Source organism: Chrysochloris asiatica, unplaced genomic scaffold (assembly GCF_000296735.1).
Source record: "Chrysochloris asiatica unplaced genomic scaffold, ChrAsi1.0 scaffold00010, whole genome shotgun sequence".
Taxonomy (NCBI): domain Eukaryota; kingdom Metazoa; phylum Chordata; class Mammalia; order Afrosoricida; family Chrysochloridae; genus Chrysochloris; species Chrysochloris asiatica.
Genome location: NW_006408528.1, coordinates 15,820,416 through 15,848,160, shown reverse-complemented (window position 1 = coordinate 15,848,160; position 27,745 = coordinate 15,820,416). Strand labels below are relative to the sequence as shown.

Below are 27,745 nucleotides of genomic sequence, written 5' to 3'. Positions count from 1 at the left end.
ACCACCATAATTGCATGGAATCCTTCCATTAATAAAATGTAAAAATCTTAAACAGCTATCTTTAAATTACACACTCAAAAACAGTTGCACTAGGAGTTGTTTCCAATCTTTGTTCTCTTCAAATGTTTGTGCAGCTGACAGTGATGGTTCACACGTAAGTTCTTGCCACCTTTTTCATTTTGCTCTTCGTTTATATCGGATAATTGGTCTTTCAGGGGTGTGAATCATGGTTGTATAATTCACACTTGGAAAATATCCATCGATGAGATCAAATTCATATAAACGAAGCATAGTGGACCAAATTGTCTTGATTTGAACATAGGCAAAATTTTCACCAATACATCGATGACGCCCTGAAAAAAAAATTTTTCGTAAAGACTCAGTTTAAATCCTCTTTTTTCATTTCTTTTACCCTAAAGTAGTAAATTTTGCTTATCTGCAGTTTAGATGAACAACAGATACAATGCATATATAATAAAGTATATAAATGTAAAACAATCCTAGATATTTCCCGTGTCTGTTTTTAAAAAGAAAAAAAGTCTTAGCTAATGATATAATTACTTTTTAGGAAATTCAACATTTATTCAGGTTAAACATATGTAAGACTTAAATAACAGCATGATCATCAAAACTTCGGGAATTATACTAAAATTGGTATATTGGCTCTGTGCCTAGAGTTGTTTTTGTTAAATGCCGTCAAGTCAGTTTCAACACTGTATTTGATGTCCAAGGAGCAACTGGTGGGTTTGAGCCACCAACCTTGTGGTTAGCAGTCCACTGTTTACCCTCCAGAGCCACATCAGGACTTCCTCTCCCTAGAGGGTGCTAGTTAAACAATCCTGCAATAACAGTAATAACAATAATCTATGAGTAAATACATAGGCAGTCTGGACAGGTGTAAGAAGGCAAATGAAATGGACTCAACAACCGTGTAAAGTGTTTCCGAGGCTGCAAATCTTCAAGGAAGCAGAAAGCCTCATCTTTCTCTGTCAAGAGCAGCTGATGGGTTCCAACTACCAACCCTGGCATTTGAAGTCCGGTGCTTATTCTACAGAGCCACCTCATACCAAAATGGAACTATAGCCACAAACAATTTGACAGGATATTTCTACACATGTACTCTATGTGCCGCAAATATAATCAAGAACATAACAGAACATACAGGGGGCCAACTTAAGAAAATCATAGCCATGACAAACCCCTGAGCGGGGAATGAGTTGCTGAGTCTGGGTGTCTGGATCACAGGCTTGAGGGACATCAAGGTCAACTGGTATAACACATTCCACAAATGTTCTATTAACATCCTACTTTGGTAAGTGGGACTGGGATCTTAAAAGCTTGCAAACGGCCATTGTACAATAGTACAACTATTGGTCTTTCACTATCCTAAGCACAGAGTAAAGAGGAAAATAAATAAATAACAGAAGATTCATAGAAACTGCCCAGCGGGACTAATTAATCATGCCAACACCAGCCTCTAGGGATCCTGAGACCAGAAGCTAGTTGGTACCTGGTTATCATTACCAACTGCTCTGAAAGGGATCAAAATAAAAGGTTCTGGACAAAGTGGAAGAAAAATGTATAATAACAAAACTCAAAATTATAAAAAAGACCAGGTTTACTAGTCGGATAGACCGAGGGAATCTCCAAGACCACAGTATTAGTTATCCTTCAAACCTGGAGCTGAACTCATCCCTGTGGTTCAACTTCCAGCCAATAATAGGTGGGCCCCTTAGAACAATCGACCACGCAAAATCCAGAGGGCAAGCAGGGAGAAAGTTCCCGAAATAGGAAGTGTCAACACGGGAAGCAGTGGGAATGTCACATGGTGGAACTGGAATCAATGTCAAGAAATAAAAAGTGCCATATGGGAACCAGTCAGCTCTATAAACTTTCTCCCAAAACCACAATAAAAAGTTAAAAAGAAAACAGTTGTTAAAGGTCATATATATGCTGATTCTAAAATGCAAAAACAGGATAGCCAAAGTATCTTGAAAAAAGAAACACAAAGTTAGAGTATTTCTATTGTGTGACTTCAAGATTTATTAGAAAGCTACAGCCACAAAAAAGTGTACCGGTATAAGGATCAACAAATAAAACAACGAACCCATTAGCCCAGAAATACTTTTGTTGTTGAGTGCCATCAAGTCAGTTCTGACTCATAGCAACCATGTATAGGGTTTTCCTAAGAGCAGCTGGTGGGTTTGAACCACCAAACTTAAAGTTAACAACCTAGTGTTTATCCTACAGTACAACACCAGGACTCCTAGAAATAACTTTATGTTTGATTATCAACAAAGACACTAAAGAATGCCTTTTCAACACAGGGCGCTGGGATAACCATGCATATGAAACTGTGCAAATCTTACCTCACACTATACTAAAAATTTAATTCAAGATGGATCACAGACCAGAACATAAACATGAAAACTATCGAACTTTAACAGAACATCTTCAGGATTTGGGGACAGACAAGACCAGAAAGAAATCATCATCATCAAAAATTGATAAATTAGACTTAACTGAAGTTAATGCAAGTGTATTCATTTGTCAAATCTCAATGAGTGTCAAGATTTGGCCGTGCCACTACATAAATTTTATCTCATTTTATTGTTAGATGCTATCAAGTCAGTTCCGACTCAACAGAACAAAACACTGCCCAGTCTTGCGCCATATTCACAATTATTGCTATGTTTGAGCCCATTGTTGCTGCCACTGTGTTAATCCACCTTATAAGAGACTTCCTCTTTTTCACTGACCTTCTATTTTACAGAGCATGATGTTCTTTTCCAAGACACTGGTCTCTCCTGACAACGTGTCCAAAGAACCTGAGATGAAGTCTTAACATCGGAGCATTCTGGCTGTAATGCTTCTAAGTTAGACTTGCTCTTCTGGCAGTCCATGGTACTTCAACATGCATCAATTCTGTTTTCCTTATTCACTATCCAGCTTTCCTATGAAAATGAAGCGACTGAAAATACCATGCATGAGCACCTTAGTCTTCAAAGTGACATCTTTGCTCTCTAACACGCTAAAGAGATCTTTTGCGGCAGATTTGCCTGATACAAAATTTCTTGGCATAGACTAATGAGTGCTTTCAAGACTATATCTGTTTGTTAAACATGTCAATTGATAGTCCATCAGTTAATTCCTAGAGCCTTGTTTCTCGCCAAATCCTTCAGAGCAGCTTGGACTTCTTCCTTCAGCACCATTTGTTTTTGAATATAGGCTACCTTCCTGAAATGTGTGACAACATCAGCCACTGCTTTTTAGTGCAGTGCCTGTGTAGCCTATACTGTCTTCAATACTGCAAATCGAGGCTTGCATTTTGCTCTTCAGTTCTTTCACTGAGCAGGTTCTTTTATTTTAATTTTCTTAGATGTTAACATTTTGCACATTTCAATATAATACTTTGTCTTCTCAAGCTATCCTTTGAAGTTTTATGGTCAGCTCTTTTACTTCATCAATTCTTCCATTCACTTTAGCTTTTCTCCGTTCAAGAGCAAGTTTGAGAGTTTCTTCTAACATCCACTTTGGTCTTTTCTTTCTTTCCTGTCTGTTAATTGACCTTTTGCTTTCCTCATCAATGATGTTCTTAATATCACCCCAAACTCCTCCGTTCTTCAATCATTAGTGTTTGATGCATCAAATCTATTCTTTAGATTGTCTCTAAATTCAGGCGGAATATACTCAAAGTCGTATTTGGGATCTTGCTGACATACTTAAATTTTTTCAGCTTCAACCTGAACTTGAATATGAACAACTGATAGTCTGTTCTGCAGTCAATCCCTGGCCTTGTTTTGGCTGATGATGTTGAGCTTTTCCATCTTCTCTTCCCACAGATGTAGTCAATTTGATGCCTGCGTATTCCAACAGATGAGGTCCATATATAGTCATCATTTATGTTGTTGAAAAAAAGTGCTTGCTATGCAGAAGCCATCTTGTCACACATTCTCCAGTATCATTTCGATCACCAAGGTCATATTTTCCTACTGATCCTACCTCTTTGTTTCCAACTTCCACATTCCAATCATCAATGCATACTGATTGCCATTTTTGATCAATTTCAGACTAAAGAAGTTTGCAGAACTGTTCAAATTCTTCATTAATAATTGTATTAACTAACTGGTCTTTCTTTTAGGCAGATAGATACTGTCCTATCACAGACAGTACTGCACTTCAAGATAGATGTTAACTTTGATGATGAGACGCTGTTCCTATTGAATTTGTCCTTCTGCCAAGCAGACCATATGACTGTCTGCTTCAAAATGGCCAATACCAGTCCATTTCAGCTAACTTATGCCTAAGCTGTCAATCTTTATGTGTTCTATTTCATTTTTTTTCTTTTAATGTTCTCTTTTATTTTTTAATGTTTTATTGTGAATTATATGATAGTTTACATGAGTGAACTTTAGTTTTACATTCATTCCATCATATATCATTTCATTGCCATGTTTCCAATCCACTCCATGCATCATCAACTGACCTAAGGGTTCTATTTCATTTTTGACAACTTCTAATTTTCTTAGATTCATACTTCATACATTCCACGATCCTATTAATGAAATGGAGTCCTGTGTGGCACTATGAGATAACGCACTGGACCACAAGGTTGGTTTAAAACACAAGGTCAGCAGTTCAAACTCACCAACTGCTCCTTGAAAAGGGTATACAGAGTCACTATGATTCAGAACTGACTTGACGCACTTAACAACAACAATTATTAATGGATGTTTATAACTGTTTCTTGTCATTTTAAGTCATGCTTCATTAACAGAGGTAGATCCCAAAAGCTTTGCTTCATCCACGTCATTAAGATTAACTCTATTTAATCTCAAAAGATAACTGGAAAATACTGAAGGCTAGATAACGACATGCGTGCTGAAATAAGAGGTGTATTGATGTGTGTGACTGACTTTGAAATGCATCTAAAAAGTAAGATGAATCGAGGGATGGGTACATATGTGGTAAAAACAAGCATATGAAAACGTAAATGGAGTTATCTAGGTAGTGAATATATAAAATTCTTCTGACTACAAAATTTCCTGTTAAAATGTTGGAGGAAACTTAATAACGTAAAATAATTTGTACTTTTTAAAAGGTCACACACATAGAAGCAAATTTTATAAAAGATGGTATTAGACATTTGAGCCAACTTTCAAAGACTCTACTTCAAAAATGTTAGGGATTATCCCTAAAAGGAAAAGATGTACAAAAAAATCCACAGGGATTATTTTCACAGGAATAAATACTCATATGTTATCCAAACAAATATTTAAGGTCTAAGATGTAGTCTTACCAGCTCCAAATGGTACATAGGCAAACTTCTCTCCTGATGCTGGGTTTTCCTGTAAGTAGCGATCAGGATTAAAGTCTAGACGTTCTGACCATGAGTCTTTAAGTCTTTGGTTGACAGTAGGAGACACACACACCTGGTGACCTGGAGGGATGGTATACCCTGCCACAGTCTACAAAGGAAACAACAGAGTCCTTTAGAGACCTGGAAAATATTCTAACAAATGATCCTATCATTATGTAACAAAGCAGTAATATGTATGAGATATGCATATATTTTACAACTAGGTTGATAACTAGGTCAGGTAAAAATTATTCTAATTCAAAATTATTTCTAAATGGCCCAATGTGGGTTGAAGTACATATAAAAATTAAAAATAGTCGTAATACCTTGGCAGTAAAGGTAGAATTTCAGGATGCCTGGTTTATAAACTTCTATACGGTTTGAATTTTTTACAACAAAATAGATACTACTGTTGAAAGCAAGAAGTGGAAAAAGAAATCCATTGAAAAAGCCTACATTCATGTTAAGTGAAAATACAGTAGACACACTAGCATGCAATTATGGAAAAATATGTGTATATTTAGAATATATAAATTTTTTAATTATGTAAAAGTATTTAATAACTTACTTTTTTATTTTTAAAATTGTTTGATACTAATATATATCCTCTTTTTTTTATATGTATTTTTAAAGGGGAGGGGGCTTTACCCATAACCTTACCTGCGGAGTTCTGGCCATTCTCATCATGGTCATTACAGGAGGTCTAAGTCTTAATGTTTCCTTAATACAGCGATCAAGTAAATTTAAGTCCTTGAGCTAAAAAAGAGAAAACATTTTCAGATTTGTGCAAATTATTTAACACACCTCAACAGTATAAAAATGATCATTAACATTTTGGTTAGTACAAGATTGCTTGCATTCTGGGTGAAAGTGCAGAAGTAAACAGGTCAGGTAGCAGGGATGACCTTAGTCTATCACTTCTGTGGGCGACAAGGGAAAAAGGAAGAACAAGGTAACAGTGGAGAGATGACCCTGCAAACTGGATCCTAGGGACATTCCAACAACAACAGCTCCTCTAAACTTAATGACCTTTCCCAAAAAAATTATCCTAATTAAATTTTTTTAGAACTCTGGAAACTACCCAGTCTTCCAACAATCGAAGGGCAGTTAATTCACTAAAATGGCTCAATCTTGGTAAGAACACTGAGCTCTGTGATGCTATAATTCGCCCTGTTCTCATTTTCCTCTCTCCAGCTCCATGGTACTCTTGTAAACCAACTACCTGGCAACTACAGCAGCTATGAAAACAGCAGCCTAGCCAGTCCTAAAAGAGGCAGAGCAGGTTTAGAGGACCCCAAAGCCCTATTCCCGAGATCTGTCATTATTTGACTTATCTGGCAGCTCCCTGAAAAATTCCATTCTCAGGACTTATCTTTATTGTATCTGACTCAGAGCTCTTTCTGTGCAAACAGCCTAATCCCTAAAGTGTCTGCCAAAAGCAATTAGCAAAAATATCTTAAGATAACACCTGTCTGAGAGACCAATATCAGCTGCAGATAACAAGAGTTGGACAAAAAGCTTTTAAAGAAAAATTGGGCAATAAGGTATCCAAGGGAGACTGATATATTTCTGGAAATCTAGAAGGCTGTGCAGAAAACCAAGACAAATTTGAGAGGACTCTAATGTCTAATCTAACTATGATGATGAATTTTATGTGTTAACTTGCCTAGGCTATCATTCCTAATTGTTTGACAAAATATTAGTCTAGCTGCTATCATGGAGTACAGCTACATGTTAGCATGGATTGATGTGTGTTCTCCGTAAATATGTGCCAATTTTGTTAGGCCACGAATTCCAACATTGTGTTATTACCCTCTATTTTGTGATAATTGTTCAAATCTTAACATCTGCCTATGGTTTATGAGGCAGGTATAAGGTCAGAGTTAAAAAAGAGGAAGACCTTGAACAAGATGGATTGACACAGTGGCATACCAATGGGTTTGAAGTTATGAACAATTGTGAGGATGGCACAGGACCAGACAGTGTTTAATTTTGTGGTACATGGGGTCACTATGAATTAGAATGAACTCAGTGGCACCTAACAACAACAACAAGGAGGATTAGATTGTTATATAAATGAGGAAGGATTATGGTGGGATGCATCAATTTTCCTTAAGTTACCACCCTTACTCAAATCATGGCCCTGATCCCATTAAGGGAAACTTCCTTAGGGTGTAAACACCATCACTTTTCAATCTTACAAGAGAGAAAGTAACCGAGAAGAAGGGACCTACTACTACCAACAGAGAAGACCAAGGAATGGAATGTGTCCTCTGTACCCAGGTCCCTAAGCAGACCCTTGGGAGGAATTAGAGTTATACTACAGCAGAGTTTTTACACACAATTGGTATAATTTCATGGTAGATTATTTTCAGATAAAATGCTACTTTTGATCCCTATGGCAGAAAATAAGAAATAAACCAGAAATATAGAGTAAAAGAAGCCAATAAGGGAGCTAAAATGTTACACTAGAAAATATCTATTTAACACAAAACAGGAATGAAAGCCTGGTGGTGTGGTGGTTGTATGCTGTGTCAGTATAGGGTTTCTGAGGCTGTACATGTTTACAAGGTATAGAAAGCCTCATCTTTCTCTTTCGGAGAGGCTGGTGGAGTCAAACTACTGACCTTATGATTAGCAGCCCCATGCATAACCCACTACATTCCTCCTTAATGAAAGAAAGCACAGAGAAAACAAAAAAGTCATAAAGCAAACAGAAAACAAGCGAATATAAATCCCACCTTATCAATAATTTAAACAGAAAACAAGTGTGAATATAAATCCCACCTTATCAATAATTTAAACAGAAAACAAGTGTGAATATAAATCCCACCTTATCAATAATTATGTTCAGTATAAATGGACTAAAAAAACACTGCTGGCACTGTAGAATAAGTACTGGGCTGCTAACAGCAAGGTGGACGATTCAAACCCATCAGCCACAGACAAGGCTTTCTGCTCCTGTAAAGATTTAGTCTTAGAAACTCTCTACAGGGTCAGTGTGAGTCAAAATCAACTCAACGGCAATGAGTAAGTGATAAATGGACTAACCACTCAGAACATGAACTAACTATATGCTGTCTACAAGACACACTTTAGATTCTAAGACATAATTAGGTTGAAAGGAAAATGATGAAAAAGATATATCCAACAAAGAATATCAAAAGAAGAGCTGAAATTGCTATTTAAGATCAAAGTAGATTTTAAAGCAAAAACTGACAGGACAACACTATTAACCAACCACATTTCAGATATTTATAGAACACATCACCCATAAACAATAAAATACACATTGTTCTCAAGTACACACTGAGTATAGTATTAAAATACACATTGTTCTCAAGTACACACTGAATATAATATTTTAGGTCATAAAACAATTCTCAATAAATTTTAAAAGATCAAAATCATTCAAAGTATCTTTGTCAACCACAATGGAATGATCCTAGAAATAAGAGAAGGAAAACTAGAAAATTCAAATACATGGAAAGTAAATACTATACTTAAACTATCAATGGGTCATAGAAGAAACTACTAGGGAAATTAACAATACCATTCAATGAATATAAACAAAGACACAAGATACCAAAACTTAAGGGATATTGCAAAAGCAGTGCTCAAATTTTTAACTATAAACACCTATATTAAAAACAATCAATTCAATAACTTACTCTTGTTCCTTAATAAAATAGAAAAAGAACAAATTAAAACCAATAAACAAATAATTTTTTAAATAGGAAAAAGTTCCTTGAAAATATTTGTAAAATTGATAAACCTTTAACTAGACTGTCCAAGAAAAAAAAAAGATAATTTTAAATTTCAGAATTATAAAGGATTATAAAGAATACTCTGAAAAACTGTATGCCAAAAAAGTCAAATAACTCAGATGAAATAGAAAAATTCCTACAAAGGTATAAAGTACTGAAAGTGATTCAAAAAGCAGCAAACTATTTCCCTAGACCTATATGTGGCAGTCAGCTTCTGTAAAGAGTGTGATGTTGTCAGATACCTTTGAGTCAATTAAAACAGAATGAAACACTGCCTGGTCTGGTCCTGTACCAGCCTCACAATTACTGTTATGTTTGAGCGCACTGCTGCTGCCACTGTGTAGATTCATCTAATTGGAAGTCTTAGTCTTTTTTTGCTGACACTCTACCAAGTCTGATGTCCTTTTCCAGGGACTGGTTCCTCCTGATAGCATGTCTATAGCATGACAGACAAAGTCTCACCATCCTGGTTTCCAAGGAACATTTTGGCTGTCCTTCTTCCAACACAGATTTGTTATTCTGGCAATTCATGGTACTTTCAATATTTTTTTCCAACACCATAATTCAAATGCATCAATTCTTATCCAGTCTTACTTATTCATTGTTCACTTTCACATGAATATGAGGCTATTGAAAATACCAATGCTTGGAGCAGGCACACCTTAGTCCTCAAACTGACATCTTTGCTCTTGAACACTTAAATCTTTTGCAGCAGATTTCCCTAATGCAATTCATCATTTGATTTCTTGACTGCTGCTTCCATGATTGTTGATTGTGGATGCAAACAAAATGAAGCTGTTGACAACTTGAAATTTTTCTCCATTTACCATGATGTTATTTATTGATTCAGTTGTGAGGATTTTTGTTTTCTTTACATTGAGGTACACTCCATAATGAAGGCTGTGCATCCTAAGTATTTTAAGCTGTCTTTGCTTTCAGCAAGTAAGGCTGTATCATCTGCATATCAGAGGTTGTTAATGACTCTTCCTCCAAACCTGATGCCATTCTTCTTCACATAATCCAGCTTCTTGTATTATCTGCTCATCATACAGAGTGAATAAATACGCTACACACCTTTCCTGATATTAAACCATTCAGTATCCCCTTGTTCTGTACGAACAGCTGCCTCTTAGTCTATGTATAGGTTCCTCATGAGCACAAATAAGTGTTCTGGAATATATATTCTTCACAGTGCTATCCATAGTTTGTTATGATCCACATAGTCAATAAAGCACAAGTACACATCTTTCTGGTATTCCGTGCTTTCAGTCAAGATCCATCTGACATCAGCAATGATATCCCTAGTACCACATCCTCTTCTGACTCCTTCTTGACTTCACTGCCAATGCACAGTTTTTGAATTATCTTCAACAAAATTTTATTATCATGTGTTATTATTGTGTTTCATGTTTCATGTTATTATTAATGATGCTGTTCAATGATTTCTCCATTCCATTGGGCCACTTATCTTTTGAATGTACACAAATATGGATCTCTTCTAATTGGTTGACCAAGTAAGTAGCTGTCTTCCAAAGCTCCAGGCATAGATGAGTGAGTACCTCCAGTGTTGCATCTATTTGTGGAATTTGTATTCCATCCATTCCTCAAGCCTTGATTTTCACCAATGCCTTCATTGAAGCTTAAACGTCTTTCTTCAGGTCCATCAGTTCTTGATCATATGCTACATATTGAAATAGGTGAAGTTGAGCATATCTTTTTCAGTACAGTGATTCTGTGTTACATCTTTTTTGATGCTTTCTGCATCATTCAACATTTTGCTCACAGAATCCTTCAGTATTTCAAGCCAAGACTTGAATTTTTTCTTCAATTCTTTCAGCTTGAGAAATGCTGAGTGTGTTCTTCCCTTTTGGTTTTCTAACTCCAGATCTTTACACATTTCATTTTAATGCATTGTCTTCTTAAGCTGCCCTTAATTCTCTATTCAACTTTTACTTCCTCATTTCTGCCATTCACATTAGCTTCTCTGTGTTCAAGAGTAAATTTTTGATGTCCACTTTTGTCTTTCTTCTCTTTCCTGTCTTTTAAATGACCTTTTGCTTTCTGCATGTATGATGTTCTTGATGTCATCCCACAACTCTACTGGTCATTAGTGTTTAATGCATCAAATCTGTTCTTAAGATGGTTTCTAAATTCAGGTGAGATATACTCAAGGCCATAGTTTGTTCTCGTAGACTTGTTTTCATTTTCTTTAGCTTCAGCCTGAACTTGCATGAGTGACTGGTATGTCTTTTTCACAGTCTGCCATTGGCCTTATTTTAGCTGATGAAACTCAGCTTGTCCAATGTTTTTTCCCACAGATGCAATCAATTTGATTCTTGTGTATACCATCTGGTGATGTTCATGTGTACAGTCACTGTTTATGCTGTTGAAAATGTTATGTGCAATGAATAAGTCACTGGACTTGCAAAATTCTATCATGCGGTCTCCACCATCATTTCTGTCACCAAGGCCATATTTTCCAATTACTGATCCTTCCTCTTTGTTCCCAACTTTCACATTTCAATTGCCAGTAATTGTCAAACACGATTGCATGTGTGATCAATTTCAGACTGATGAAGTTAGTAGGAGTCTTCAATTTCATCATCACTGACTTTGATAGTTGGTGCATAAATTTGAATAATGAATGCAGCAACTGGTCTTCCTTGTAGATATATGGATATTATCATATCACAAACAGCACTGTACTTAAAGACAGATCTTGAGATGTCCAACAACGAGTGTGATGTTATTTCTCTTTGTGATTCCCAGCACAGTAAGCCATATGATTGTCGGATTTAAAATGGCCAATTTCAGTTCATCAATGCCTAGGGTATCTATCTTTATGCATCCCCTTTTATTTCTGACAACTTCCAATTTTCCTAGAGTCATACTTCAAATATTCCATGTTTGAATGTTAATAGATAATTAAAGCGTTTTCTCCTTATTTTGAGTTGTGTCCCACTAACAAATGAAAGCTTTACTCCATTCGAGTCATCACAGTCAACTTTACTTTGAGGAGGCAGCTCTTCTCAAGTCATATTTTGAGCGCCTTCCAACCTGAGGATCTTCCAGCACTCTATCTGACAATGTTCTGCTGCTTTTCATAAGGTTTTCAGTGGCTAAACATTTAGTAGTAAGTAGTCCACCTCTACTTCTTCCTAGTCTTAGTCTGGAAGTATGGCTTTCCACTACTACCTTACCCTTTCCGCTACCCTGCTGGTACAGCTTCCAGCATCACAGCAACATACAAGCCACCACATTACAACACACTGGCAGACAAGTGGTGGTTTGTAATGTTCTGCAGATTTGGAAACCCTCTTGGGCAATTCCACACTATCCTACAGGGTTGATTATGAGTTGGAATCAATTCAATGGTAATGAGTTGATTACAAAGGAATTGATTTAGTAACAATACTTTCCCCAAGAAGTAAAGCCCAGCCCAGATGGTCTCACTAAGTAAATTCTACCAAACACTTAAAGAATGATAACACCAAACCTTCACAAATCTTTCCAAAACATAGTAAGGAGGGAACACATCCTTGCTCCTTCTATGAAAGTCAGTATTATCCTGTTGCCGAAAACAGACAAAGACATCAAAATAAATCTATAGCCAACATCCCTTAAGAATTGTTATTGTTGTTAAGTGCTGTTGAGTCAGTTCTGACTCATAGTGATCCTGTATAGGGCTTACGAGTAGTGATGCAAAAATACTAGCAAATTGAGTTCAAAAATATGTAAAAAGGTTTAAAGGTATGATCAACATGATTATTCTAAGAATGCGAGATTTAGCATTTTAAAATCAATGATTGTTATACACCATGGGAAAAAAAGATAATACGATGAGGGTATGAGCAATGTGTGCTTCAAAGGTAGAATTCTAGGTTTTTCTTGCAGGTTTCTTCTCTTGTCCTTTCAGCACACTAAGTAGTATCCCACTATTACTCCCCCTTTTGAAAGTGTGCATGGAAGCAATGCACAGGCCATTCTGAGCATGTAGGATTCTGAGTCATTCAAGGCCCTCTCTATTTCATAGGATACACAACAGAGAGTAGCCTCTATTCTCAAGACCCAGACTTTCAAGTAGCGGAAATAAGTAGCAAGGAAGAAACCTCAAAGAACTCTAATGCAACAAACCCAAACACATCTGATACAGTTTCATGGACAAATTACTCGGGACACCTCTGGGAAGGTTGTGGGGAATTCACAAAAAGCAACCTAATCTTTGCTGTTACTGTTGTTAAGTGTCATCGAGTCAGTTCTTATTCACAGTGACACTATACAATTTCCAAGGAGTGGCTAATGGGTTTGAACCACTGACCTTAAGGTTAGCAGTCCAGTGCTTATCCTACAGGCCCACACCAGGACATGATAATCTTATTTATTTAATCGTTAGTATATACTGAAAACCTCAAATTGCTCAACTTCAAGAAATTCCCACTGAAAGTATTCAGGCAGCTAAGAAACTGAACTCAAACAAACCTGGTCATAATTTAAAGAAGGCAAATCCTCTCCACAGATTGTTTTCTGTTCTGAATAACATTTTTCTTGCAGTGTTTTATCTCTGGCCAAAAAGAAGCCCATCCAAGCACTAGTAGTGGAGGATGTGTGTTGGCCTGCCAAGAGTAGTCCAATAAGCATCCCTGCTATTTCATCATCTGTCAAAGGATGTCCATCTCTATGGGAGGAAGCACATCCACACATTTAACACACATTTCATGCTTAACGTTTCAATAAAGGGTCAAAATAAAAAGAATTTTTCAAAATTAATAACCTTTCCTATGTGCGTAGCACAAGTCAGAATTTCTTCCTTACAGAAGAGATAAATAGAAAATAATGAGTGTGATTACAGTATCCCTCCAATGCCAGCTTACTAGCAACATTTACACTACGACCAGTCACTGAGATTCCAGTAGTTTAAGTCTCTTCCATTTAAAAAGCCCAAAGGTCATAACTGCCAACTTGTCTTGACAATATAATTAATTTTTTTAATTGATAATATTTATCTGTGTTTTACCCCGCAATTTCCTTTTTCTGCTTAATATTTTATCTGAACAGCTCTTACTTGTATGTAGACTCTATTAAAGTTTGGAGAATGTCATCAATTTTTTCTTCTGACTGTCTGCGTTTCTGGATTGCCTTATAAAAAATGTTCTTGATCTCTCGATGAGCTATGTCTCTGCGTCTGAAATTTAAAGATAAAATAGTATTTTCTTTAAATAAGCAACAGTTTCTAGCACAGAATTAATTTTGAAAACAATCAGCACTTGGTGTAGCATTTTTGGATAAGCACTAGAATGCTAACAGGACTGACAGTTCAAACCCACCAGCTGCTCGTTGGGAACCCTATACAGGGTTGCTAATGAGTCAAAACCAGAACTTAACGACAACAATCTTACAGCAACCTTAATTAACTTTGCTGACTCAAATAACTGACAAAAACAGAGATCCAAACGAAAAAACGAAGGCATGAAAAGCTTACTGGATATTAAGAGTTTACGTAAAAATAGTTCTTTATGGGTAAAGTATGTTTTAACATGACCGATGTTTAACACACTATCTTCCAAAACTAATGGCCTAAAACAAATAAGACTCAAATGATTATTATTTTAAAAGCATTTTCCAGTTCAACAAAAAACAGAAAACCTTTAAGTTAACAGAAAATTCTAATTTTAACCAAATCAACTTCTGAAGCAGGCAAATATCTCTGGCTGTTCTATAGGGTTAAGTTTCTACTTTTCATTTTTTAAGATAACATAGTTTTGAAAAGTAAAAAATACTAGGTAAGTCAGAAAACAAGCTTCAAGTTACAAAACTATACCTTTTAAATAACAGGTGTGTTAAATGTTTTACATTATTCACTTTAACTTTTGATGAGTAAATACTATTGATTATCCCCACTAGCCAAGGAGCAATGGAACTGGAATTTAAAACCATACAGACTGATTTTAGCCTCTTAAGCCTCCTAATAAAAACTATTGCCCTGCTTCATTTTCAAGGGTGTTATTGACGAGCAACTGAAACAATAGGTACAGAAAGGAAGACGACATTGAAGCTTACTTAGCATAATGAACACAACAGAACCAGGAAAACACAAGGCCTATTTTTAAAAGTATGAAGGACTTGTGGTCAGTGGTTAAAGTGCTCAGATGCTGACCAAAAGGTCAGGGGTTCTAGCCCACCAGTCCATAGACGAGAGAGGTGGTGTCTGCTCCTATAAACATTTACAGTCTTAGAAGCCCAATGTGGCAGTTAGATTTGGTCCTATAGGATTATGATGGGCTAGAATCAACTTGACAGCAATGGACTTAGTGTTTTTGTTTTTTTAATTGAAAACAGTATAAATAATAATCTAGTTAAATCTGTTTGTTTAAGTAAATTGAGAACTGAGCTGGAGTGTGACAGGCCCTCTCATACCAAGCTCAGGAATTATGACTTCATTTAGAATTTTGGGCATGGAGAATTAAGCATAAAGTATATTTGCGGAGAACTCATTATGGACAAAACACTGTGCTGGGTGTTGTAACATAGTATGTACAAGGGTGGCCTCAAGTGGAATTAAATAATAATGGAATTTTTCCACAAATTTTTTTTAAGTTCCATGTATGAAAGCAGTTTGGAACCTGCAAATCTCCTTACAAATAAAGGATGTTATGAATTCCAGAAAACTCTATGTAACGTCTCCTGACTCCTCCTTTAACTCACAATCCTTATTCTGACATCAAGACAGACGTAGCAAAACAGAAGAGAAAGGGGGTACCAATATCATTTCTCTCCATGAATCAACAGAGGTACAGAAAGCCTATGTAAGGCACTAAGCTACATGTGAACCCTTATAAGTAATTAAGTCTTTGAATTAGAGTGTTATGCCCAGAATTCGGAGTCCCCAAAGACCACCCAGGAGCCGTGTACCGATGCAAATACATAAGGGTTGTTTATTCAAGCTCGAGCCAGGTCTCTAACCTTATCCGACACTTCGGAATAGGGACCGAGCCCCGAATTCATTGTCTGCAGGGTTTTTATAGAGTTTTCAAACAGCTCAGGTTTCTCAGCTTTACAATCTTTGGATTGGTTAACAATTGGCAAACTATAAGATGTTACAGTTTAATTGGTCAGGACTGGTGGTCTTTGTTCTTAAGCTAGGGTAAAGGAAAACATCTGGTTTCTGGCCTTGAGCTGCCTTGGCTATTTATACATGTATCATTTTTTTTTTGGAGCTAGAGGACGTGTTCAGGCTAATGTACAGAATGGAGATTGACCTTGTTTCTAGAGGGAACTAAAAACTGAGGCCTTGTCTATTTAAAATGCTTTCCTGAGCCTGACTAGAGTTTAGTCAAGCAGTCTCTAGGTAGGCAAAATCAGGTAAAATCAGTTTGGACCTTACATAGACTAGCTCAGCCCTTCAAGAAATCACAGTACAGTCAGCAAAGACTCAACTGGAAAAGCAAATATAGGACTAATACTTCAAAACAAACAAACTTCATAATATAGTGCAAAACAGTCCAGAACTATTTCCAACAAATGCTTAGGAGGGCTGCGCTACTTTTAGATAAGGGCAAGAGGATTTAGTAAGTACAAGGGATATATAAGTAGGTTTTAAAATATTAAATAGGTGGGTAACAAATCACCTTATTAAACTGAAACCAATCTTAAATGAGCTAATTACATAAAGAAAAACTGCAATGAATTCTTCTATGATATGGGTTCACAGTCACTCCCAATTCGATTATTAGTTTAATTTTTTAATTAAGCAAAGCACACCAACACTACAGTAATTATACAAAGTTAAATAACCGAGAATAAAATCTTGATTTGTTAATAAGTTTCATACCTGAAACTTGGCAAAGGTAGCCAACCAGGCAGTAGCCAGGCTGCATGGCTAAAACCTCCATCCAAATCTGCATACAGCTGTGCCACCTTCTCATTGAGTTGACTTCTGATTTCCTTTCCATGTAAACAATGGCTAGCTGTTAAAATGATTAGCTCAGAAAGAGCTTCAAACAAATCTAGAGGGGAAAAGGTCATTCCCATTATTGTTCAGAAAAGTCTTTTAAGATATTACCTTATTATCATTATAAAGGCATTAAGAAAGAAAATCAAAACCAAAGCTTAACTTGAACCAGCAAATATCCTATTCACATAACTTGCCCCCTGCCAAAAAAAAAAAAAAAAATTAGACATATATATATATATATATATATATATATATACAGCACAACACTGAAGAAAGAGGCAATCACCAAACAACAGGAAGTACGCCACTCCTCTGGGAGGCCATGCTCTAGGAAACCAATCTAACTTAAAAAGACAAAAATGAATGTGGCTATTTGATTACGAGGCCAAAGGATATCAACAACTGCAAAAAGGAGAAATTGCAATGGACTAGCTGCTAGAAGCAGGTTTAATAACAACTTTATCTCTGCACAGCCTGGTGCAGATAAAATGAAGCAAGGCCTCAAAATGTTAAAAGTCTAAGGCTATTTAATGCATATGACAGCAATAATGAAGTATATACTAAGGAATGGAGGCCCAAAATTAAAGACAGGATGATCTCCCAGGACAAAGGCAGGATGATCAGGATTAAAAATTGAAATATCGACCATATATAAAAGAAAACTAACTTATCACCCTTCTGGTGTTTCCCAGTAGAGGGAGATGCATTAGACAAGGACGACACTTAAAAGTCATAGAAATCATCTAATTTGGTGCTTTAATTTCATACTCGTCCAATCCCCTTCTAATTATCATATGGGTTTCCAATTAAATCTTCCGGTAAATACAACTGGAAAGTATCATATTTTTTATGTACAAGTATATCTCACTTGTATTTATTAAACTGGCATTGTAGTTAACACAAGGGTAAGTTAAAAGCATTACAACAAAATCAAAGAAACCTTTATTAAACAAAAATATCAAAATCTGAAGCTATTGTTTCTGGATAAATCCTCCATCTAGGTCTACACACTTCTGAAAGTGTTATTATTTCCATCCTCTAGCCCTTCCGTAAGGAGCTCTGGTAGTGTAGTGGTTACAAGTAGGCTGCTAACCTGCAGGACAGCAGTTCGAAGCTACCAGCAGTTCCGTGTGAGAAAGATGAGGCTTTCTGCTCCCGTAAAGATTTACAGCCTCAGAAACCCTGTGCCAGGTCACTATGAGTCGGAACCGACTTGCCGGCACTTCACCACCACAAGCTCTTCCACAAAGAATTCTGTACTCTTTAATTAACACCACATCAAAATGGTAGTTCTGGCATCCTCCAACAACTCATATTGTTTTTTTCAAAATGGTCTTTGAGTTTGGGGAACAGGAAGAAGTCTGAAGGGCAACATCAGGGATGCAGGATAGATGAGGTAAAGTTTTCCAACAAATTCTCATAGGACAGCCCTGCCACATCATGCACTGCCATGATGGAAGGACATTCTTAGGCACAACTTTCCAATTTCCTGGCCTTTCCCCTCACTGATGATGAAAACTTCTTCATAAAAAGCCCCTAATGGTCCTGTATCTTTTGAGAAAAGTTATCACCATTTTGGGATCCCACTCAGTTACCATAACCTTCTGAACTGACCTCTCTGACTTGAATTTAACAGGCCAGCAGATCTCCTAGGAAACCATTTTTTTTTTTTTTTTAAGGCACCCTAATCAGATTAAGACAAATGTATTACTGAGAGAATGTATCTGTAGCCATTCACTAATCAGAGACGTACCTAAACATGTTTTGTTTCGTAAAATCAGTGCATGTATGAACTGGAACCCTAGTAGCAGAACTTTTGACTAAAACTCTTACGTGATTAGAAATGTATTATATCAATTTTGGTTTTGGTGCTGGTGTGTGTCATCAAGTTGATTCCAACTCATAGGGAAACAGTAAAGAGTTTCTGAGAAACTGTCGACCTTGTGGTTACCAGTCAAGTGCTTAACCTACAGAGTCATACCACGTTTCTGTACCTTTTACAAAATCTGAAGATCAGACTCAGAATGTGGTAGTCTACACAGGTCTGCCCTATGAGCAGATGTTGCTTCCCACTGTGAGCATGACAACTGTCTCTGAAATCAACACTTAACTGCAGTCCAATCAACAGACTGGATTCACAGTACAACCACATTCACTTGTAAACTGAATGTCAAGTCACATCCAAGATACTCTATGTATAATACAAGAAAGAAGGTATGCAATAGAGATCTTTAAAAGATACCCATTGGAAATGACTAAAATCAAAGTTTTGGTAGTAGTGCAATCTTATGTTATTTAAATTTCTTTTTTACATGGAATTAATTCATTCCCATGTAATATCAAATAACTTAGGAATTACATACATAATAAACTGTCAGGAATTTTACTTGCATACTGATTTTAAGTCAGGATTCTAGCCTCAAGGTCAGCAGTTCGAAACTACTAGCCATTTTGCAGGAGAAAGATAAGGCTTTTTGCTCCCTTAAAGATTTTACAGCCTAGGAAACCCTATATAGGGTTGCTAGGAGTTGGAACCAACTCCATGGCACACAAGTGCCACCACTAATTATATATTAAAGTGTTAAAGTGACCTGACACCAATCTTCATATTCAGCTTATTTTAAATTTTACTCATGAAATATTTTTATATTACAGATGAGCTGAATTATATGCATGTTAAAATATTTTAGGGTTTAAGTGAGCAGGAATAATCACTTCCTTTCAGGGTTTTCCCCTAGTATTATAACATGTTCCTTTCACTATATCCAAAGAGACATTATATACATTGCATTTTATACAAACACACACTTAAAAGAAAAGTGGAAATATTAAAATGTAAAACTTTTTTTCCTTCACTTACTTTTTTCTCCACTTTCTCCCCAACTTTCAAAGTATTCCTTTGTTTCTTTTTCAATTATAGAAACATGCTGTCTAAAATGAGCTATGTTGAGGCCACTTTTTAACAGTCTCTTCTGCTCCAAGAAAACCTTAAAAAAATCAAGGATATGTATCATTACAATACATCTAAGGTCTATTTGGATTATTATGTAATAATTATTATGCAATAATATTCTATAACTATGTAACTCTTAAAACAAAAAACTTACTGAGTAACTTAAAAAAAAAAAAAATCAAAGCTCTGTCAAAAGTACATCAGAATGGGAAACTTATACCCTGTATGCACATATCTGAGTAAGATCTAGAAGGCACCTGCTACCAGGGCCCTACACAAACAATAAATGAAAAATCCCAGCTGCTGTCTTCCTCCCTAGGTACACTTTCCCCCACTCCGGCTCCAGGACTCTTTTCTTATTCTGTTTATTCTGTCTTTCAACCCAAACAAATGAGCAACTCTTTCACCCAAAGGTCCATTATGTTTCAATATTATTTTATACTCCTTCACATATTCTCCCATTCTATTCCCAAATAAACAACACTCTTCACTGACACTACATTCAGTTCAACAGTGTGAAGAGCATAAATTCACACTAAGACAATGGTTTTAACCTTTTCAGGCATCTATATTTTAAGATGTGAATATACTGTGTGAATAAATGGATATTTGAGCTGAGGGATTTTCTAAGCTCCTTGTTTGTACTTAAGGAAAACCACTTCTCTACCTTTCCCCCATCCCGAGATTATACACTTAATGTCAACCTGTGACTCTGACTCTAGTGTACAGGGTAATATGTATAAATTCACTTTCAGAGTCTACACTGCATTTTTTTATAAAGAGTACTAAAGCCTGGACTCCTTAACTCAAAACAGTTCTTATGTTAGAATTTCAGGCAGGACTAGATAGGTAGGCAACCCTTTCGACAGAATGACAGGATTTTCTAGGTACTCACTCAAAGCAAATTCCAGTATGCTCAGTTACCATTTATTCTATTTATTTGTATAGAAAACCTTTTATAACTAGTAGCCCTCCAAGCCCGCCATTATATATTAAAAAAATTCTAATCCTTATCAGCTATCCATGGCTTTTCCATTTTTAAATTTCTCATGACTATTCAAATATTTAAACCAAGGAATATATTGTTTCTACATTCTAAATGTGTAGTATTTTACTACAGCTATATAGATTTGTCTTTCTTCAACAGTATCACCTACTGGATTAGGCACATCATACGCAACTCCCTTTCCAAACACAGGTGTCGTCAGTCGACTGTAGACATCTTCTGCATTCAGATCTTCATTTTTACTATTAAAAAACAGTGCAGCAGCCTCACTCCCCAGAAGGTAAGTAAAAGTCTTGCCAACCATGGTGAAACTAAATACAGGTCCATACTAAAAAGAGAAAAATAGCCATAGTGATGTCACCAAAAAACACACAGCCCCAAGGGCCTACAGCTTTTTAAAACACAAGATCCTGTATGTGTGTGTGTTTAAATAAAACAGTCAAACGCTTCTGTGATTCTTTTCATTTGCCATACTCCTCCCTCCCTAGTCTTTGTCCAAATCTATAATTACAAGGGTGCTCCACAAAGTTCATGAAAAAAATGGAATTAAAATTTTCCATTAACTTTTTGAAGTCCCCCCTTATGTTCATCCAGTTGTATATGTAGAGCAATTTTGTCTGTGTGTTTTTCACTGTTTGTATTGAAAATATTTTCTATCTTTTGCATAAATATCAGCATGTACTTGTGGCTAACTTGTCAGTTTTTTCACTTATTTAAGATAATTCTAGAGGAACTTCAGTGGTATCCTAGGTTACACATTGGGCTGCTAACTGAAAGGCCAGCAGTTCAAATCCACCACCCACTCTGAGTAAGAAAGATGAGGCTTTCTGTGTCTGTGAAGATTTACAGCCTAGGAAAGCCTACACAGGGTGGCTATGAGTTGGAAATGATTCGAAGGCATGTAGCAACAACATAGATTCTCCAATGATTATCTCCAAGAATATACAATCTTTTCTTTATTCATAAATAAACTCACAGCAGTAACTAAAAGAAATGACAATTTTTATAGTGCTTGCTACATGAGAACACCAGACATTTATTTATTGTCACAGTTTTACCATAGTATCACCAACACTGAATGACTTCATTTCTTATATTTGAAAATGTGGTTAGGCATAAAGTTCTACGCATGCAGTTATCTGATTATTACTAAAGATTAACTATGCTAAGTAGGTTCTGGGGATACAATAGTGGGCAAAATCACTGTCCCTGGCTCATGAAGCTTAGTCTAGTCGAAAAGATCCAAATTAATCAAATAGTCACAAAACTATTAAGTCCATCATGACTCTAAATGCTCCTACAGGGCACAGTACATCTGCCACTCTGAAATTCCTAATCTGAAACCTCGCCAGGAGCACATCACCACGTCTTTTCACCTACGGACCCACTGACAGATTTGATTACCAACCTTCTGGTTAAGAACAGAGAGCTTAACCATTGCACCATCAGCACTCCACAAATGTGAAATTACAAGTGTGACAGGAATTACACCCAAAGGGCAAATCTGTGATGATGAAAGATTTTGTGAGAGAGAGAGAGATCTAAACTAAAACCGGAAAGATGAGCAGCAGGAAATAGTTTGATGGCCAAGCATGCACAAAGGTCCTAAAGGTGAGAGGCGTAGAGGAGGCGATGAGTATTGAGAGGCAGACTACGCAGAGTTTATGGAGCGTATTAAAAAATTGTTCTTTGCAAAGTCAACACTACCCAAAGCAATCTATAGATATACTACGCACTCCCAACCCAGATTCCAACATCATTCTATCAAGAGATGTCAAAACTAACTTTATATGGAAAGAAAAGAGACCTCAGATAATCAAAGCAATGCTTAAGAAGAACAAAGGTGGAGGCCTCTCACTCCTTGATCTTAAAATTTACTACAGAGCCATAGTGGCCAAAACAGCCTTGTACTGGTACAATGAAAGATACCTATATCAGTGGAACAGAATTAAGAACCCAGAAGTAAATTCATCCAGTCAGCTGATCTTTGCCAAAGGGCCAAAAGCTATTAAATAGGGAAGACATAGTCTCTCCAACAAACAGTACTGGCAAAACTGGAAATCTACTTGAAGAAAAATGAAACAAGATCCATATCTCACATCATATACAAAAGCAAACTCAATGTGAATTAAAGACCTAGATGTAAAACCTAGAACTATAAATATCATCAGTGACAACACAGGGACAAACTTAGGGACTCTAATACATGGCATCAACACATTATCAAACATTACTAAAAACACAAATAGTGAAAGACAAAACAGATGACTGGAACCTCCTAAAAATCAGGCATCAAAAGTTTTCACCAAAAGAGTAAAAATGTAGCTCACACACTGAAAAAAATATTTTTGCAACGGTATTTTCAAACAAGAGATTGGTCTCTAAAATTTATAGAAAGCTACAACACCTCTGCAAGAAAAAAATATATACTCATATATATTTACATATCCCATATGAGTTTACCTTTTCTGCAAACAACCACTATGAATGTGGAGGAGCATACAAGCAGGCAAAATGATGCAACGTCTTAGATCTTATCAAACATCTTAAGACAATGAGTTGCTGGGTCTGGGGCCTCAGGACCATAATATCACGGCATAACATAGTTCACAGACAATGTTCTAGATCCTAATTTGGTGAATATTGTATGGGATCATGAAAGCTCATGAGCAGTCATCTAAGGTATAGTCACTGGTCTCTCTATGTGCGGAAGAAAGAAGAGTGCTAAGAACTGATAAAGTTTGGAATCAGTTAGTCCAATAGACTAATGTAACATGTGAGATCAGAGAATTAGATGGTTCCTGGTTACCATTATCAATTGCTCTGAAAGAGATCACATTAGAAGGTCCCAGACAGAATAGTAGAATATATGGAGCAAAACTCAAAATTATTAAAAAAAAAAAAAAGATCCGCTAACTGGTAAGAGACTGAAGGAACCTGAAACTATGGTCTTCAACCATACTTTATGTCTAGAAAGGAACTCACACTCGTGACCCAACTTTCAGCCATACAGTCAGTTCTGACTCATATCAACCCTATATAGGGTTTCCGAGGAGCGGCTGGTAAGTTTGAACTACCAACCTTATGGTGCAAACTGACCTTGAGATTAAGTACTTATCCTACGGTGTTACATTAGGAATCCAGATAGGTATATATGGGGGACAACAACACTAGTAAGGCATGCTCACTATGAATGATGGAATGGTTAATCATTCAAAATGAAAAATGGAATATTTACCTGAGGACAAAGTTGTGAAGGAATAGGAAAGTGGGTAGAATGAAAACAGGAACCATAGGGATGAAGCAGGATAAATGTTTATGTATGGAGTAGATTACAGTCATTGAGATGATACAAGGTATATGATTTGCTGAAAATTGATAATCTTGTCTGTCTATAAATGTTCACTCAATTCACAATCAAGTTGTTTTTTAATTACAGACATATATTTTCATTTTTCATTTTAAAATATATCAAGCATATTGAAAAGCACAGAGAAAAACAATATAGGCCTAATTATCTAATTATATTACCATATTTATATTAGGTACTTTTCAAAAATTATAATTTTGCCCTTTATTTATAAGTTGTAATCTTTCATTTGTTGTGTGTGGTGTACACAGTATTTTAAAAGAAAAGAAAAAAATTTTTTATTTGCACACTTCCTCTTTTCTTTTTTCATAGTCAGTGTCTTTTTACCCCAGGGAAACTACAACATTGAACTTGGTATGTATTACTGTCTTGTGTTTCACTATTTCCAGCCTGATTTTCTCAATACACAATGTTACTATAATAGATTTTTTTTAAAAAAAGACAACACTTTCCTTGGAAGCAAGGTTAAGCCACTGAATTTTATAGAGTATAAACGTGTATGGAGAAGACATTAATCTAGGTGTATTTAGAAGAAAATCCCTGTCCCTGTCTGCTATGTGGAGAGGTTAGAAGAACAGAAGGCCAAAGGAACATCGGAGAACCAGTTAGAACCTACTGCAGAAACCTAATGAACGCCTGGTACAAGGTAATGGCAGAGTGGGGAAAGCAGAAGCAGATTCTAAAATGGTTTGAAGACAGAATCTGGAGACTTGGCCATGGCTTGATAATGATGAGAAAGGAGGAAGCATCAAGAATGAATCTTAGGTTCCTGGTGCTTTGCCAAACTGGATGAATAGCAGTAGCATTCAATGAGAGAGGCAGAGAATGGCCCAGGACAATGAGAATTGGGGAGAGAAAAATGAGGAAAGAATCCACACATTGGAGACTCTGATTTGGACTTTGATCCCCACAACTGTGAAACACGACGTCCCTGCTCTTTACAGTCACCCACTTGTGAGATGTGTTACAGTGGCTCTAGGAGAAGACAAGACACTTCTGAAAGGAAAGTGAAAACTACTTTTCTACATTAGTACTTACCTTCTCATATGCATTCTCTAGGAATTCAATTGGACTTTTCCCAAATGCTATTGCATGTCCAAGGAATGGAACTGGAGAGGAAATGTATGGTGGACTTTTCTGCAAGACAAAACAAAAAAATTGTCAGTTTTCATTTAGTTCTAAGAGAGAAATCCAACACATTTGAAATGAAATTGGCCGTTAAAACTAAAGTTACCAAAAGACAAAAAAAGCAAACATAATTTAAAAATAGCACAATTGCAAATATCTTGAGAGTTGTTGTTAAGTGCCATCAAGTCGGTTCCAACTCATAGTGGCCTTGTATAATTACTGAGGAGCAGCTGGTGGGTTTGAACCACAGACCCTGTAGTTAGCACTCTTGTCCTTATCCTATAGTGTCACATCAGCAATAGTAAAAAGAAAAGAAAGAAACTCAAAACAAGGTATAGGATAAACAACTAGACAAATATGAAACTACACAAATAAACAACTAGGTAAAATATTAGCCATGCCCAATGTTACGGATGGCTATTAGCAACTTCTCTAACAATCAGGAGCAAAAACCAAGAATATAAAACTAGTTTTTTTACCAGTGGTTTCTACTACTCCTTACAATTTTAGTCCCCAAATCTTGCCTAAAAAAGTACAGATAAAGAAAAATAAACAAGGGAAGATGTTTAAAAAGCTACATTTATCAGTAGACAAAAGACATCTCATGCTTCTCTCACTGTAAAGGAACAAGATCCTCTGATTTTAAATAGAAGTGAGAGCATAGACCAGCTCTAACAGGAACTCTCCAGTACTCACCAGAAAATGTATTTTAGATGTCCCAAAATGAGACTGGCAGATTGCAACATTTAGTCTCCTGGAAATCAAACTTGTAATGATGAAAAGGGATAATAGTCCTCAGGTCTTTGGTGGTCTCAAATAGAAAAGGAGTACCACATACTCTTACAGTACGCCTCAGAAAACACTAATGATCTTAAACCACTAAAGCATAAAGGCAAATGACCATCTCATCAAAAATGCCATGTTTAGGAAAAATACGTTTGTCTTATGCCTGTTATGTCCAAACAAAAATTATTAAAGAGGTTTTGGTCAGTATTTGTAGATTCCACTGTCAGCAAAAGAGTTTTTGTTTTTTTTTAATTGACTGATGAAGGATGCGTTCATCAAATAAATATATTTGGGGGGATATAAAGCTAATGGTCAATACAGGTTCTTAAGTTAGAGAAACTATTTTATTAGCATCATAAGAAGGCCCCCACAACACTCAGTCACTCCCATTCTATCAAACTAAACACATCCCCCTTAATACTGATAAAAATCGCCATCAAGGGCAAGGCTACAGCCCATAAGACACTGAACCACACAAGGGCAGCCACCAGGATGATGGCCACCAGGGCCACAGCTGTCAAGAGCACCGCCACGAGGACGCTCACCAAGGCCCCCAGCGCCACGACGGCCGCCAGCACGGCCACCAAGGCGCTCAGTGCAACAGCCAGGGCGACGGCCGCCAGTGCCACCAAGGCCACTACAGCAACCAGTGCCACGGCCAGCGCAGCCATCACCACGACCACCACGGCCGCCAGCACGACCCCGGCCAAGACCAGGCACGAGGCCAGCACTGCTAGCACAACCACCAGGATCGCAGTCACCAGCACGGCCCCCAGCATGAAAGCCATCAAAGCCAAGGTAGCCGCTGCCGCCAACGCCACGAGCAGCAGCGCGGCAGCCACGATCACCATCCCGGCCCCCAGCACGCCCGCGACCACAACTCCTCCTAGAACGGCCGCGGCCACAGCCGCCAGCGCCGCGGCCACAACCAGGGCCAGGGCCATGAGCACCAACGCCAGCCCGAGCCCCGCCAGTGCTGCCAGGGTACCTGTAAGCGCCGTGGCCGCCGCCCCCACCAGCCCTTCGGCCGCCTTGACCACTGCACCCCACCCTCGGGGCCCCGGGGGTACACGTACCGCCCCGGCCGGCAGCTGGGCCAGGTGGCCGACAGCGAGGCGGAGCAGGTAGACCAGACTGAGGGTGAAGGTGCAGGCGATCAGCAGCGTGGACAGGAGGCTGCCGCCTGTCACCTGCTCCATCGCCTGCCCCAGCACCGACCCGCCCGCGTGCAGCAGGCCCAGCAATGCCATCCCGGCCGCCGCCGTCGGAGACGCTGGAGGCCAAGGTCACCTCCACTCCTCAGATTCGATGGAGTGCTAGAAGCCAGCAGACTGGCGACAGGAGGCGGCCCCGGCCCCCAGGTCTCCTTCTAAACCCCAACCCCACCCACACCCCCGTCTCCCGCGCACACCACCAGCACGTCAC

The 27,745-nt window shown here is 37.5% G+C and overlaps 1 protein-coding gene across 1 annotated transcript; it reads right to left on the bottom strand.

Moving 5' to 3' along the window:
* Positions 1–95: 95 nt before the first annotated feature.
* Positions 96–27,745, bottom strand: LOC102827950 (lanosterol 14-alpha demethylase-like). Its single transcript, XM_006834305.1, has 10 exons — positions 27,397–27,745; positions 25,445–25,543; positions 21,188–21,364; positions 19,938–20,064; positions 16,955–17,129; positions 14,189–14,308; positions 13,606–13,801; positions 6,020–6,115; positions 5,300–5,468; positions 96–353 (listed from the first exon to the last, which is right to left on the bottom strand). Exons 1-10 carry the CDS (start codon positions 27,568–27,570, stop codon positions 175–177), a joined length of 1,512 nt encoding a protein of 503 aa, XP_006834368.1. The 5' UTR covers positions 27,571–27,745; the 3' UTR covers positions 96–174.